This window comes from Scyliorhinus canicula, chromosome 1 (genome assembly GCF_902713615.1).
Source record: "Scyliorhinus canicula chromosome 1, sScyCan1.1, whole genome shotgun sequence".
NCBI lineage: Eukaryota > Metazoa > Chordata > Chondrichthyes > Carcharhiniformes > Scyliorhinidae > Scyliorhinus > Scyliorhinus canicula.
In genome coordinates this window covers 67,613,355-67,630,212 of record NC_052146.1, presented here as the reverse complement: position 1 = coordinate 67,630,212, position 16,858 = coordinate 67,613,355, and the positions used below count along the sequence as shown (strand labels likewise).

General features: G+C 50.0%; 1 protein-coding gene across 11 annotated transcripts in view; it reads left to right on the top strand.

Annotated features, from left to right (window-relative positions):
* si:ch211-106a19.1 (uncharacterized protein LOC561797 homolog) overlaps positions 1–16,858 on the top strand; it is a 536,207-nt gene that overhangs the window by 440,667 nt on the left and 78,682 nt on the right. For all 11 annotated transcript variants that reach the window (XM_038792345.1, XM_038792336.1, XM_038792353.1 and 8 more), the window contains one exon: positions 3,509–3,707. In XM_038792345.1, coding sequence (XP_038648273.1) covers positions 3,509–3,707 — 199 coding nt within the window. The remainder of the gene's footprint in view (positions 1–3,508; positions 3,708–16,858) is intronic.

The window sequence follows — 16,858 nt, the reverse complement described above, 5'->3', positions numbered from 1 at the left end:
CGTGCTTAATTAATGTCCACGCCTCATCCGGCGTATCAAAATAATGGTGCCTGTTCTTGTACGTTACCCAAAGTCTCGCCGGATGCAGGAGCCCAAACTTCACCCCTTTGATGTGGAGGACCGCCTTAGCCCGGTTCAAACCCGCACGCCTCCTCGCCAGCTCAGCTCCCAAGTCCTGGTATATGCGAATCTCACCGTTCTCCCACTTACTGCTCCGCTCCTTCTTTGCCGACACGCTCCCTGTCTGCAAAGCGGTGGAACCTTATCACCATTGCCCTCGGTGGTTCGTTCGGAAGGCCCCCGCACCCATCAGCGTCCCCAGCATCGTAGTCACATACGTGCCCGTGTCCGCCCCCTCCGTACCTTCAGGGAGGCCCAGGATCCGCAGGTTGTGACTCCGAGACCTGCATGTGAGGTCATCCAGTCTCTCCTGCATCTCTTGTGTGGGGCCTCGTGCGCCTCCACCCTGACCGCCAGGCCCAGGATCTCGTCCTCGTTCTCAGACACCTTCCTCTCCACCTCTTTGATCGCCTGCTCCTGTACCTTCTGAACCTCCACCATCTTTTCCATGGAGGCCTTCATCGGGGCCAGCATCTCCATCTTCAGCTCGGCGAAGCAGCTCCTCAGAAAGTCTTGCTGCTCCCTCGACCACTGGGCCCACCATTCATGGTCCGCTCCGGACGATATTTTGTCCTCCTGGACCCGCTCCTCTCTCTTCCCCGCAATCACTCGTTTAATGGCCCCGCTCCTGGTTCCCTCCATACAGCAGTGAGGGGAACCTCTCCAGCGTCCTTTCCCACGCCGGTATTCACCTTCTAAGTGCCGATGTCGCCCCGTTTAAAGGCCCAAAACCCCGATCCCGGCTGGAGCTGCCGTGTATGCGACCTCGTCGGACATGGCTGCTCCCGGCTGGCCTAACAAGTTCAAGAGCAATTAGGGATGCGCAATGAATGCGGGCCCACATCCCATGAATGAATTTTATTGTGAGGGCCTTAAGGGTCCAATAGAAAATGGGAGCAGAATGTGAACTTTCTTGCATCGCACCCAAGATCTCTTCAGATCTGTTCATCAGAATTTTTGTGTAATAGTTTTTGACTGGACGTCTGGTCTGTGATGCAGAATGATGCCAACGACACTGGTTCAATACACTTGCTGGCTAAGGTATTCATGATGGCCCCCACCTTCTTAATCTTGCCCCTCGCTTGAGATGTGGTGACCCTCAGTTTAAATCACCACCAGTCAGGGTGGTGCAGTGGTTAGCCCTGCTGCCTCATGGTGCTGAGGACCTGGATTCGATCCTGGCCCCGGGTCACTGTCCGTGTGGAGTTTGCACATTCTCCCTGTGTCCACGTGGGTCTTTTTATTCATCATGGGATTTGGGCGTCGCTGGCTGGACCAGCATTTATTGCCCATCCCTGGGGGCATTTAAGAGTCAACCACATTGCTGTGGTTCTAGAGTCATGTGTCGGCCAGGCAGGCAGATTTTCTTCCACAAAGGACATTAGTGAACCAGGTGGGCTTTTACGCCAATTGACAATGGTGACTTTTAATCCCAGAATTTTATTTAATTCAAATTCCACCAACTGTTGCGGTGGGATTCGAACTCAGTTCCCCAGAGCCTGGTTGTCTGGATTACTAGTCCAGTGGAAATACCACTACGCCACTGCCTCACCCCCACAACCGAATGATGTGCAGGTTAGGTGGATTGGTCATGCTAAATTGCCCCTTAATTGGAAAAAAATAATTGGGTGCGCTAAATCTATTTTAAAAATGAAAAAATATATGTCACCATCAGTCAAAGGGGAGAGCAGCCTGAGGTTCTCTGGGACTGTGGTGACATTTACATTTATTAGATTGGCCATTGACAACTTGTGACAGAACATCAGTAGGCTTTCATGGGATTTTCTTCTTCACTTTGACTAATTGTAAGTCAACCATCCAAGATGCTTCACAGAGCTAAAGAAAAATGCTGCTGAGGGACAGGAGCTTCCATGAGGAGAGAGTGAACAGTAAGGGGTAAATTTTAAGATAGGTCTGATTTGGACATAAATCAATCGCTTAGAATTCCCTACCTAACTGCATCAACACAAGGACCACAGCAGTTGTCAATCCAACACTATCTTCTCAACAACCAGTGGATGGACTGGAAATGTGGTGCTGCATAAATATGGAGAACGAATAAATGCCCTGTATCTAGGCCTTTCAGCTTGCAAACACTCTCACCATCTCTGCACGTCCTCCTCCTGTGTGCGTGGGTTTCCTCCGGGTGCTCCGGTTTCCTCCCACAGTCCAAAGATGTGCGGGTTAGGTGGATTGGCCATGCTAAATTGCCCGTTGTGTCCTTATAAAAAGTAAGGTTAAGGGGGGGGGGGGTTGTTGGGTTACGGGTATAGGGTGGATACGTGGGTTTGAGTAGGGTGATCATGGCTCGGCACAACATTGAGGGCCGAAGGGCCTGTTCTGTGCTGTACTGTTCTATGTTCTATGTTCTATCTCACACCATAATTCCAGTGGAAAACTGGTTAAATCCCCAAGGAAACAAACATTTACACCATTTCACCAGAGATTCCAATGATCTTCTGTGAGAGAATTGGTGGGTGATGAGCAGTGCCACTGTGTAATTACAATGCCCCTCTATATAGTTAAAAAGCATAGGTAAGTTCCTCTTTGTGCATATTGTCATGTGTGGGTCCCTTTAAGAAATGGGTGTTTATCAAATAGCTGCAGTGATTTCATTGTGTGGGTGGAGCAGGAATCTAATTCTGTCTTTTACTTTCGTTTTGAGCTTGAAGCTGCTTTGTGTCTTGGTTTCGTTTTCAGTTGGGGAGCTGCATTCAAGCAAGAAGGTGTCTTTTGATTTCTCTCTCTGCCTACTAAAGAATGTCTCCAGATCACTTGATGATTTCAAAGTAATACCTGTTTCTGTAAGGAATGCAAAATTAAGGGTTACCTACAGAGTATTGTATCTGTCAGGATTATCCGTGTTGGTAGTTGATCAGATGTTTACTGTGCGTTTATAAAATGTTATCTGGATTCATAGAATAAACATTGCTTTTTTGTTTAAAAATACTTTAGATCTCTGTTGCATCAAAGCTGTAAAGTGGGCCCTTGTGCTCCTCATAACCGAAATCTGTTTAAAGTTGTGGATCAGGTGAACTCCATGATATACTTTGGTGTTCTCTAAACCCTGGCCCATAATAATATATACACACCGATATGCATCTGGACCCAAAAGTACAATAGGGCTCATCTGCCAAGAACCCACACTGCCAGTTCTGTCTCACAGGCACCTTGTATCTGTTGACAAATCGCAGGCAAATACTGCCAGTGGTGGCCCATCCATCGCGGTCAAAAATCAGAGAACCATTGACAGAATGTTTGATATCTTCCGATGTTCACTGGCTCTGCATGAAGCCTCTCCAGTAGCTGCGGTAGGGGTTGAAGGGTGTGCAGAATTTATCCTCCTCCTTTGTTGATCTGTTTCTGATTTCTGGTGCATTGTCCCCAGGCATGCCGTGATTTTCTGGATTTAGCAGAGACACACAGTCGCAAATGGCAGCGTGCTTTGCAGTACGAGCGTGAACAGCGCACCCGCCTGGAGGAGACCATCGAGCAACTAGCCAAGCAGCACAACAGCTTGGAACGTGCCTGCCGCGGAGCACCCACACTGCCAACAAGCTCCACAGAGGTATCCAGCACTAGTAAAGGTAAGCCTTAGTTGTTAAGCCCATAAGGAAGAGACACCCTCAAATATGACAAATGAACAATCCTAAATAAAGGGATATTGCCCAAATGATATTGAAATCATAATGTAACTGGGAATCGCGATTGAATCCTGTATACCCTGTGAGGCCAATAGTTGTGAAAGGCTATCAGTGAACACTGTGCGCTCCATCAACCAGAACACCACTATCACCGATTGTCATAGAAAGCCACCTGGTTCACTAATTTCCTGCCGCCCTTGCCTGTTCTGCCCTACCTGTAACCCACAGCAATGTCTTAACTGTCCTCTGCCATGGCCTAAGTCACTCAGTTAAAGGGCAGTTAGGAATAGACAACAAATGCAGCTCTTGCCAGTGATGTTCACATCCCATGAAAGAATTAAAAAGAAAATGATGCCTTGCTTTGTATATAATATGGATTAGCAGGGTGGCTATTGTAAATGCTGCCATAAATTTAATTGACGGACTTCCGGTTGCGGCTATGCGGAGCTAAGCCGCACGTTCGGCAGCTCCCACTACTTAAGGACTTTTGGGCCGATTTGAGGGCCCCAAACGGCGCTGTTTTGACAAATCCCAGTGGGGGAAGGTGTCTAGAGGAGCATTCCCCATAATTTATGGTGCTCACCCGGAGTGGGGCAAAGGAAAAAGCTGCAGCAGCTCCCCAAGAAAAGCGGGGGAAGAAGGACAAAATGGCGGCCGGCGGAACACCCGAGGACTGGTGGAAGTGGGAGCAGGAGCAGCAGGCCTCTCTTCTGCGCTGTTTTGCGGACCTGAAGGCTGAGTTGCTGGACTCCCTGAATGCGACTACCAACAAGCTGCTTGGAGCTCAGGCGGCCCAGGAGGTGTCTATCCGGGAGTTGCAGCAGCAGGCCGCTGAGAGGGAGGAGGAGGCTGTGGTCCTCGTGGGGAAAGTGGAGTTGCACGAGGCACTTCACAAAAAGTGGCAAGACCGCTTGGAGGAGCTGGACGTTCACACGAGGTGAAAGAATTTGAGGATCCTGGGCCTGGCGGAGGGGCTGGAGGGGTCGGATCTCCCGTCGTACGTGACCACGATGTTGAGCTCGTTGACGGGAGCGGGGTCCTTCCATTTGCCCCTGGAGCTTGAGGGAGCACACAGAGTGCTGGCCAGGAGGCCTAAGGCAAATGAACCCCCGCGGGCGGTGCTGGTGCGGTTCCATCGATTTAGTGACCGGGAGTGTGTGCTGCGCTGGGCCAAGAAAGAGAGGAGCAGCAAGTGGGAGAATTCAGTAGTGCGAATCTACCAGGACTGGAGTGCGGAGGTGGCAAAGCGGCGGGCCGGGTTCAACCGGACGAAGGCGGTGCTGCATGCCAAGCAGGTCAAATTTGGAATGCTGCAGCCAGCGCGTCTGTGGGTGACATACAAGGACAGGCACCACTACTTCGAGTCCCCGGAGGAGGCATGGGCCTTTGTACAGGCGGAGAAGCTGGACTCGAACTAGGGTCTGGGGACACACTATGGCCGTTGCTGTTTTCGCTGTTGCTGTTCTTCAATTTTGACACGTGTTTTTTATGCTGGTTTTCTTTTTGCTCTGTTTCCGGGTGGGTCTGTATATGTGGGGAATGTTGGGGGTTTGTGTTTTACATGTTCTCTTCTGTACGGGGCTGGAGGTTGGGGTGAAACTGGATTTTGGGGAGCTGTGTCAGAAGGGTGGGGTGTGGCTTTCCTCTGGTTTCCCGCGCTGCGGGGCAGGGGGGCGGAGCTGGAAGTGGGGGCGTGGCCTCTACTGGTTTCCTTTCCCGCGCTGAAGCGGTGCCAAGGAGGTGTGGCAAGAGGGGGATGACCCCCATGCCAGGAGGGGATGGGTTTTGGCGGGAGCTGCCGGGGTCAGCAGAAGTCAGCTGACTCACGGAAGGAGGGTGCGTCGCGGCTAGGAGGGGTCCTAGCCTGAGGGTGGGGAGGGGGGATACCGGGTTGCCGCTGGAATGGCCAGGAAGGAGCTGGTGTGGGCCGGGGGGTGTAGAGGAGAGGCGTTATCGCCATGGGGAATGGGTCAGGCGGGGCGAGCTGGCCTGGGGCAAGCAGTCGATAAGCTATGGCTAGCCGGCGGGGGACGGGGGCGAGTTGCCCTCTGATCCGGCTGATTACCTGGAACGTGAGGGGGCTGAATGGGCCGGTTAAGAGAACTAGGGTATTTTCTCATCTGAAGGGGTTGAAGGCAGACGTGGCTATGCTCCAGGAGACCCACTTGAAGGTGGCGGACCAGGTTCGTCTGAGGAAGGGGTGGGTGGGGCAGGTTTTTCACTCAGGATTGGACGCGAAGAACCGGGGGGTGGCGATTCTGGTGGGGAAGAGGGTGGCGTTCGAGGCGGCTGAGGTGGTGTCGGACAAGGAGGGCAGATATATTATGGTGAAGGGTAGGCTGCAGGGAGAGAAGGTGGTGCTGGTTAATGTATATGCCCCGAATTGGGATGATGCTGGCTTCATGAGGCGCTTGTTGGGCCGCATTCCGGACCTGGAGGCGGGGGGCCTGATCATGGGGGGAGACTTTAACACAGTGCTGGATCCCCCACTGGACCGGTCCAGTTCAAGGACGGATAGGAGACCGGCGGCGGCCAAAGTGCTGAGGGGGTTTATGGACCAGATGGGAGGGGTGGATCCCTGGAGGTTTGGGAGGCCGAGAGCGTGGGAGTATTCCTTTTTCTCCCATGTCCATAGGGTTTATTCCCGAATAGATTTTTTCGTCCTGAGCAGGGGATTGATCCCGAAGGTGCAGGATGCCGAGTATTCGGCCATAGCGATTTCAGACCATGCTCCGCACTGGGTCGATCTGGAGATGGGGAGGCGTGGGGCCAGCGCCCGCTCTGGCGCCTGAATGTGGGGATGCTGGCTGATGAGGAGGTGTGTAGGAGGGTCCGGGGAAGTATTGAGGGGTATCTTGATACCAACGACACGGGGGAGGTCCGGGTGGGGATGGTCTAGGAGGCTCTGAAAGCAGTGATCCGGGGGGAGCTGATCTCCATCCGGGCCCACAGGGAAAGGAGGGAGTGGGAGAGACTGATAGGGGAGCTCCTGGATGTGGACAGGAGATACGCGGAGGCACAGGAGGAGGGGTTGCTGGGGGAACGGCGTAGTTTGCAGGCCAAATTTGACTTGTTGACCACCAGAAAGGCGGAGACACAGTGGAGGAGGGCGCAGGGCGCGGTATATGAGTATGGGGAGAAGGCGAGCAGGATGTTGGCACATCAGCTCCGTAAGCGAGATGCGGCTAGGGAAATTGGTGGAGTGACTGATAGGGGTGGGAATGTAGTGTAGAAGGGGACAGAAGTAAATGGGGTCTTTAGGGACTTCTACGAGGAACGGTACTGGTCGGAACCTCCGATGGGGAGAGGGGGGATGGAGAGCTTCATGAACAGGCTATGTTTCCCAAGGGTTCAAGAGGAGCTGGTAGAGGGGCTGGGGGCGCCGATAGAGTTGGAGGAGCTAGTCAGGGGGATTGGACAAATGCAGTCAGGTAAGGCGCCGGGGCCGGAAGGGTTCCCGGTGGAATTTTATAAAAAGTATGCGGATCTGGTGGGCCCCCTGTTGGTGCGAGCCTTCAATGAGGCATGAGAGGGGGGGGCTTTGACCCCGACGATCTCGCGGGCACTGATCTCTCTGATCCTGAAGCGGGATAAGGACCCCTTGCAGTGTGGATCATACAGGCCTATCTCGCTCCCCAATGTTGGCGCTAAGTTGCTGGCGAAGATCCTGGCCACCAGGATAGAGGACTGTGTGCCAGGGGTGATACACGAGGATCAGACAGGATTTGTCAAGGGACGGCAGCTCAACACGAATGTGCGGAGACTGCTAAATGTTATTATGATGCCGGCGGTGGAGGGGGAGGCAGAGAAAGTGGTGGCACTGGATGCAGAGAAAGCGTTTGATAGAGTTGAGTGGGGGTACCTGTGGGAGGTGCTGGAGCGGTTCGGATTCGGGGAGGGATTCATCAAATGGGTGAGGCTGCTCTACGCAGCTCCGATGGCAAGTGTAGTTACCAATGGAAGGAGATTGGAGTACTTTAGGCTCTACCGTGGGACCAGGCAGGGGTGCCCCCTGTCCCCCTCGCTCTTTGCACTGCCGATTGAACCTTTGGCTATGGCGTTGAGGGAGTCAGGGAGATGGAGGGGTCTGGTGCGGGGTGGGGGGGAACATCGGGTATTGCTGTATGCGGACGACCTGCTGTTGTATGTGGCGGATCCAGAAGGGGGAATGGCGGGGGTGATGGAGCTGTTAGCGGAATTTGGGGGCTTCTCGGTCTATAAGTTAAATTTAGGCAAGAGCGAGGTATTTGTAGTACACCCGGGTGATCAGGAGGAGGGAATTGGGAGACTCCCGTTGAAGAGGGCAGTGAAGAGTTTCAGATACCTGGGGGTGCAGGTGGCCAGGAGTTGGGGGACTCTCCATAAGCTTAATTTTACCAGGCTGGTGGAGCAGATGGAGGAGGAATTTAAAAGGTGGGACATGGTGCCGTATCGTTGGCGGGTAGAGTGCAGTCCGTCAAAATGACGGTTCTCCCGAGGTTCTTGTTCCTTTTTCAGTGTTTTCCCATCTTTATCCCTCGGGCCTTTTTTAGCAGCATCGTGAGCTTTTTTTGGGCGCATGGGACCCCGAGGGTGAAGAGGGTCTTCTTGGAGCGGGGTAGAGATGGGGGGGGGGGGGGCTGGCATCACCCAATCTCTCGGGGTATTATTGGGCGGCCAATGTGTCGATGGTGTGCAAGTAGGTGATGGAGGGGGAGGGGGCAGCATGGAAACGGATTGAGAGGGCGTCCTGTGGAGATACAAGCCTGGGGGCCCTGGTAACGGCGCCATGGCCGCTCCCTCCTACGGGGTATACCACGAGTCCGGTGGTGGCGGCTACCCTCAAGATTTGGGGGCAGTGGAGGCGACATAGGGGAGAAGTGGGGGGCTCGATGGAGGCTCCGTTAAGGGGGAACCATAGGTTCGTCCCCGGGAACATTGATGGGGGATTTCAGAGTTGGCACAGAGCGGGCATCAGATATCTGAGGGACCTGTTTATTGATGGGAGGTTTGCGAGCCTGGGGGAGTTGGAGGGGAAATTTGGGCTCCCCCGGGAAACATGTTCAGGTATCTGCAGGTAAAGGCATTTGCTAGACGGCAGGTGGAGGGATTCCCTTCGCTTCCCGCAAGGGGGGTGAGTGACAGGGTGCTTTCGGGGGTCTGGGTCGGAGAGGGGAAGATATCTGATATCTACACGGTTATGTAGGAGGTGGAGGAGGCGTCAGTAGAGGAGCTGAAAGCTAAGTGGGAGGGGGAACTGGGGGAACAGATCGAAGACGGGACTTGGGCTGATGCCCTGGAGAGGATTAATTCTTCCTCTTCGTGTGCGCGGCTTAGCCTCATCCAATTCAAGGTGCTGCACCGGGCCCACATGACTGGGACGAGGATGAGTAGGTTCTTTGGGGGTGAAGACAGGTGTGTCAGGTGCTCGGGGAGTCCAGCGAACCATGCCCATATATTCTGGGCATGCCCGGCACTGGAGGAGTTCTGGAAGGGGGTGGCGAGGACGGTGTCGAGGGTGGTGGGATCCAGGGTCAAGCCAGGATGGGGACTCGCGATTTTTGTGGTTGGGGTGGAGCCGGGAGTGCAGGAGGTGAAAGAGGCCGCTGTGCTGGCCTTTGCGTCCCTAGTAGCCCGGCGAAGGATTTTGCTACAATGGAAGGATGCGAGGCCCCCAAGCGTGGAGACCTGGATCAATGACATGGCGGGTTTCATTAAGCTAGAGAAGGTCAAATTCGCCCTGAGAGGATTGGTACAAGGATTCTTTAGGCGGTGGCAACCTTTCCTCGACTTTCTGGCTCAACGATAGGGTACTGGGACAGTAGCAGCAGCAACTGGGGGGACAGGGGGACGATGACTATGTTTGTTTATTTAATTTTAATTTATTTTTAAGTTCTCTTGTTCATTGGGGTTGGGGGGGTGGGGGGGATGTGATACATGCATTGATACGGTCTGGAGGGGGTTACAGTTATTATGGGTTATTTTGTTGCATTTCATTGTTTGTCGTTATATTTTATATTTTCTGTAAATATTCCAATTAAAATTATTTTAAAAAAAATAACTTTAATTGACTTCAATTTATCGCCATTTTTGGAATTTTTGTTTCTGAACTCCTTTATAGTTATGTCCCAGACACTGCTGCAATTCTTTGTATCTCAACCAGATTGCCTACATCAGCAACAACAATGTGTTTGATCAAAACCGCTGGCATCATGTGATAATGCAGCATGTCACATAAAGGCTTAATAAAGAATCATTTAAACAGTGAGAGGAATTTGTTAACCATGTTATTGTGGTTGTAGTTACACCTGGGCCATTAGTTCTGGAATGTGTTGGTTAGCAAAAACTCTTCAACAATGAAAGACTTCCTAGGTTTATGACCTGTAATTTGATGGGAATTCTTCAGCTGTAACTGAACCTGGGAACGTGTGAAGCCACTGGAGAGTTGGTGTAAAACAGCTGAAAATGGACTGTTTGATACAGTTTCCTCAGGGGTTCTGCCAAAGATCTGCTGGGTGACCAGGGTGTGAATCCCCACAGAACATCAGGGTCGATTCAAATTCAATGTTGTGGTTAGAGCATTCTGTAAATGAATTAGCAAACAAGTGTCTGCAATTATTTGAGGCAATTGTAAAGAGAATCAGATGGTTTGACATTTATTTTTCCCCCAAATGTTATCTTCAAACACTTCAAAATCAAATACAGCATGGATTACATAGGCAGGGGAGTGGGATTAGGTAGAATGTTCTTTCAGAGAGCTAGTGCAGATGCGATGGGCTAGATGGTCTCCTTCAGCACTGTCACAATTCTGTGGTAGTTGCAGGCGCTTTCTTTCAAGGAGATATCAAGCCAAGCAAGTCTGCCCTCATCAAGGAAGAGTAAAAAAATAAATCCAGCTCTCCTGGCATAATCATGATGGTTCTTTGTCTTAATAAATAAAGTACAAGTCACTGGTTAGGCCTCAGCAGGAGTATTGTCTCCAATTCTGGGCAGGACACCGGAAGGGAGATTTCAACGTTTCGGAGAGGTTGCTGAGGAAATCTAGTACAACGGCGCGAGGGATGAGAAACTTCAGTTATGTGAAGAAACTAAGGAAGCTGGTGTTGTTCTCGGAGTAAAGGAGGTATTGAAAGAGGTGTTCAAAAATCATGAAAGGCTTTGACAGAGCAGATAAAGAGAAACTGTTTCCAGTGGCAGAAAAGTCAGTCGAGAGGACACAGTTGAAAACAATTGTCAAAAGAACCAGAGATGAAACGGGGAGGATGTTTTTTTCACTCGGTGAGTTATAATCTGTAACTCGTTTCCTGAAAGCGCGGCGGAAACAAATTCAATAACTTTCAAAAGGGAATTGGAAAACTACTTAAATGGGAGAAACAGCATTAATTGGATCATTTCTTTCCAAGAGTCAGGGCAAAAATAATGGGTGGAATTACCTACTTCTGTGGATTCTCGCCAACATATTTTTTTAAAGCCGGAAGTCTTCACTTTTCAACTGCCTCTAAAATGTTAACAGCTGCACTCAGCATCTCAACACTAAAGTAATCAGTTTAATGAGGTCTAAACAGCTGATTGAAACCACTTGACAACCTGAAATCAAAGCAAATTGGTAAGTACAAAGTACCGCCCAAACTGGTTGGAACCCTTAATATTGTCAAATTGACACCTGTGGCAGTGGGAAATGGTTAGTGCCACTTGCCCACAATATGTGACTGTGCATGATCAGTGTGCACAGTGGGGCCTTCACTGCCGATTTATCTTGTTTTGTTTAAAGCCACAGTCTTGGTCTGATGGATTATCTACTCAATCCACATTCCCAATGAAGCAGAATTGCATTGTGGCATATCAGCCATCCAGTAACCGATGTACAGAGGGATTACAAAAGCTGAAAATGCTCAGCAGGTCTGGCAGCCCCTGTGAAGGGAAAACGTCAACTCTGTTTCTCTCTCCACAGCTGTGGCCATCATATTTACAGCATTTTCTGCTTTTATTTCAGATCTTCAACGTGTGCTTCTCTATTTCAAATCCCTCGGGCCTCAAAAGTTTTTACCTCAGTATTGTGCAAGTGAAAGTATATTTCGAATTACAGGAGTGGCTGGTTCCTGGCTATTCCTGAGATAGAGTGTAGAAACCAAACAAACATTAGATGCATCAAGGTGAATTGGAAACTGCTCTTTGCATTGAGGCAATTAGTGACATGCTGTTTGATATACCCATCAGTATTTATAATGGATATATGGCAACTTGCCCATTATTAGCAAAAATACACCATGCCACCATTTATCACAGTCATAGGATTAGAGCCAAATGTTGCAGCACAGTTGAGGCACTAGCATTACCGAAGTTTGCCCTTGTGGAAGGAATTGTAGTTTGCAATAGAATGCATCATGATCTGTGTCAATCATAATATGTGCTCTCGATGAGAAAAGAGGCCTTGTGTGCAGCGTTGCTGTCTGTGTGAATGTAACATCAAGTGCATGCTTTGGCAATTACATTGTTGCAGCAAATTGCCTTATTAAAGAAAGATAATGGATATTGGCCCTACCTCCAAAAGAGTATAAATGGACACAGCTAGAATGGTAGATGTGGGGAAAGTATAAGAAGTTTGTATTTTTGTTGAGCTGTGTGCAGAAGAAGCTTGCTGAAGGTAAAAGACAAGCTGCTGTATTATTCCTCCACTATGTGCCATTACTGCTCTTAACACCTCTGGGGCCAGAAGCTCCGGGTTGAAGTCGCACTTCAGGACTTGGTGGCCACAGTTCATAACATGGCCAAACAGGTTGATTGTCAGCCTGCAAATCCCTCCAATGTGCCAGATGGCAGGCGGTAAGAGAGGGAGACTTTGCTGCTCAGCCATGCTGCAGTAATCCTGAAGAAAGAGACATGTCAAAGCTTTTCATCTTGCACTTATCAGGATACTGCAAAAATACTGATATACAAGAAGAAAACAATTTATACCGTATAAGCAGAGTGTGCTGGTTGGTTGGTAAGTAGACTTGGTTGGTTGGCAAATAAAAGTTCACTTGCCAATCAATCAGCGTTCTTCTCTCCTTCAGTATTACATGTTGCTCTCCCTGGACAATGGTACTCTTGTGAAGTGTCCTGACGAGTGCAAGACAAAAAACTTTGACATGTGTCTTTTTTTCACCATTACCCAAACTGCCAATTGACTGTAGGTAATCCTGTTAAATTCATCATCCAGTGATTTTGAACATAAGCACCGCTGATAAAAGGAATACTGAAAGGCAAATTTTCTTTTTCTATTCCCCACCTAAGCCCTGCTTTCAGGCTTAGAAGGAGAGTGTTAGCTAATATGAAAACAGAAGGTTCTGGAAAACAAGCAAACATCCGTGGATCCGTGGAGAGAAACAGTTCATGTTTCAGGTCGATGATTTTTCATTAGTCGGAAGCATTTCAGATTTCCGACATCCGCAATAATTTGCTTTGCATTTCAGTGTTCGCTCATCTTTGCTTCTTTCTAATCCCTACACTGACCCTAGAGAGGCTTCCATTACCACAGCCGAGGATCCTTCCTCAGATTTGATGGGCGGAATTCTCTCCCCCCTCCCGCTGGGAGCGGGCTCCGACGCCGGAGTGAAACACTCCGGTTTTCACTCCGGCGTCGGCACTTAGACTCCCGTTGGGAGAATCGGGCCCGACATCTGAGCATTAACCCAACCACAACCTTTCCCATAGTGCGTGGCTGTACAAATACTCCATTCAATACAAAGCAGCCCTGACATTTGAAAACACCTGATCTACTTGAACGTTGCAAGTGATTACTGCTTCAGGTGCATTCTGTTTACAGTAACATTGAGTGATGGAAAATAATACGAAAATTAAACTGGTTTCATTAATCTGATCTGATGTGGGCCACAGCCTCAAAACTCCTGTAACCTATTCAGAACACAGACATTCCAAACTATTTTAATGTACAGAAATCCCATGTTCCGTGTAATGTGGTCAGGTGGCTCAGTTGATTGTTGTTCAAAACATGTCACACAGCGATATGGCACCGGGTGCGTCAGGCGCTGTTGTTGCACAGGGCCTGTCATGTGGCGTGGCACAGATGTGTTGGATGCTGGTGTGTCACAGGTGTGACAGCTGCTAAACGTGTCATGGATGTGTCGAGTGGTGGTGTGTCACAGATGTGTCAGGTGGGGATGCGGCACCGGGCGTGTTGGGTGCTGGCGTGGCACAGGGCGTGTTGGGCATTGGCAGGGTTCAGGGCATCTCAGGCACTGACAAAAAGGAGGGCGATGAATTAATCAATTTATTGAGAGCTCAATATTCTCACTTACAGTGAGAATACAAACACTGATACTATAGCATCACATTTGCCCACTGGCCCTTGCATCACTGTCCTCATTTACTTTTCGCTTAACAACCAAAGCCTCTTGCGACTTCCGGTGGCGTTTGCAAACGGGTCGGCCGCATCGAGTGGAGCTCCCGCTGGTGGCCACTATTTGCAGCGCTTTCGGGGGTTTCCCCGATTCTTCGCTCTCTCCTCTCCCCCCCCCCCCCCCCCCCCCCCCCCCTCGATTATTGTTAGCCTTTGGGGTCGTCACGGGCATCAAGCCAGGCCGGTTTGAAAACGGCGAGGAACCCTGCATGGGTGTCGGGCGGCTGGTGCTGAGGCGTCGGGCCCAGCGCACGTGGAGGTCAGAGCAGTGGGGGCGGAGCCAAACAGAGGTCGAGGTAGCAGGCCCGAAGCCAGGGCGCGATGGAGGCGAGATGTCCCACTTCGGGTGGCTCCCGCCTAAAATGTTGTAAGAAGACTGAAGTCCGGTCCCAGGGGAATTCTGGAGGAATACAAAAAAGAAGAGAAAGAAGTTTTAAAGAAACTTGGTGAAAGTTTATTTCTTTTTTATAAGGAAAATTTTTTTGTTTTTCTATAATAAAAAAAAGATTGAAGAAGGAAAGAAGCGTGAAAAAAAAGAAAAATCATAAGTCGTTAAAGGATGCGAACAGCAACGTTGAGGAAGGGAGGAAACACAGATTCGCCGTTGAATGAGAGGACCAACAAAAGTGCTGACAAGCTGGCGGATAGCATGGTGAGGCCGCACTACTTACGGTGGATAAGATGACTGAGGTGATGGCGATGGAGCTGGACAAACAGTTTGTGAGGCACATGGAGGCTTTGAGGAAGGAGATGGCAGTCGCATTGAAGTCATTGGTGGAGGAGGCAATCACCCCAGTGAGAGTAGCTGTGGCAAAGACACGGCCGAGGTGAGAGAGCAGGGCGAGAAGATGAAGGAAGTGGAGGAAGCTCTGTCGCAGCACAGCGACCAGTTCACCTCGATGGCGGATGAGCTGCGGAGGGTGGTGGAAGTCAACAGAGGATTCCAAGCAAAACTCGAGGACTTGGAGAACCGCTCGAGGCGGCACAATCTGAGAATTGTGGGCGTGCCCAAGGGGGCAGAGGGCCCAAGGCCAACAGAATACTTTGCTAAGAAGTTGGTGGAGTTGATGGGGGAGGGTGAGACCCCCTCCCGGTACGAGCTGGACCGAGCTCATTGGTCATTAAGGCCGAAGACCAAAGTGAATGAGCCGCCAAGAGCAGTAATTATCTGCTTCCATAAGTATTGCTTTTCTCTCCACCGTGGGATGTGGCAGTCATGTCCTATGTCCCCCTGCTATTTGCACTCGCAATTGAGCCGGTTGGCCACCGCATTAAGAAGTTCAGGGGTATGAAAAGGAATAGTACGCAGGGGCATAGGGCACAGGGCCGATTACTTGCTGTTGTCCGTGTCGAAACCAAGTGTGTCGATAGGTGGAGTATTGGAGCTGCTTCGAGTGTTTGGGTCTTTCTCCGGGTACAAACTAAATCTAGGCAAGAGTGAGTATATTGTGGTGTCTCGGCTGGGGGTGGGGGCAGGGGTGAGCAGGGAGGGGGGGGGGGGGGGGGGGGGCGCTAACTACATTCATATGTTTTGGTCCTGCCCAAAACTGGAGGATTACTGGAAGGAGGTGTTTAGGGTAATCTCTAAAGTGGTGCACATGAAACTGGACCCGGCCCCCGGGAGGCTATATTCGCGGTGTCGGACCAGCCGGGGTTGGAAACAGATGCGAAGGCAGATGTTGCAACCTTTGCCTTGTTGATCACCCGAAGACGGATCCAGATGTAATGGAGAGCAACCTCTCCACCCTGTGCCCTGGCGTGGCGGGGGGACCTGTTGGAATTCTTGACTCTTGAGAAGGTTAAGTTTGAACTGAGGGGAAGGATGGAGGGGTTCAACAATTCATGGGCATTATTCATCATGCACTTTCAAGAACTGGATGACATCGAACATTAGTTGGGTTGTGTGGATGGGAGGGTTGGGGGAAGGGGGCTGTGTCTGTTAATAACGACTATGGGTGATCCCTAACTCCCTTTTGTCGTTAGTTTGTGTGAACATGTGGGCTAATGTTTGGGGTTTGGTGGGAGGATGGGATCATTGTTATTGATATGGGGATTGACATATTTGTTACTGCTTATTGTTTATTGTTGGGTGTAAATTTGGGAGAAAATGTGAAAAAGGAGAATAAAAATATTTAGAACAAAAAAACAATCAAAGCCTCTTAAATCTATTTTTGGAACAGAAACAATAAATTACCTGGTGAAATGAATGACAAACTCGTTCACAGTCTGTTGAATATAATCTGCAATTGATCTGATATTCATAAATCACTTCAGTTTCTCAACAATGGAGCTGCTTGATTCAGCTTCAGTCTCCATCTTTCTCATATTTCCAGTACTTAGACATACTGAGGCTGCAGTAATATAAGTGTGCTTGATTCAACAGAGCTTTGGAGAATATAGTGACTGGTGTGAATGATGATGTTGGATGTATTTGTTACTGTTAGGATGTAGCTATTCTGAGATTCCTATGGTTTTGTGCGGTACAAATAAAACAATTGGTCTGTGAAGGAATCTATAGAATCAAAACACAGAACACTCCACATGCTGGAAATCCAAAATAGAAATAAAAATGCTGATAATACTCAGCAGGTCGGACACCATCTGTGGAGAGAAGAACAGAGTTCATCAGTGGCATTCTCCCTTCTGGGGACTAAGCCGGCAGGAGAACCAGCGCCAACCACTCTGCCGTCAACAGCCCCCAAAAGTGCAGAATTCT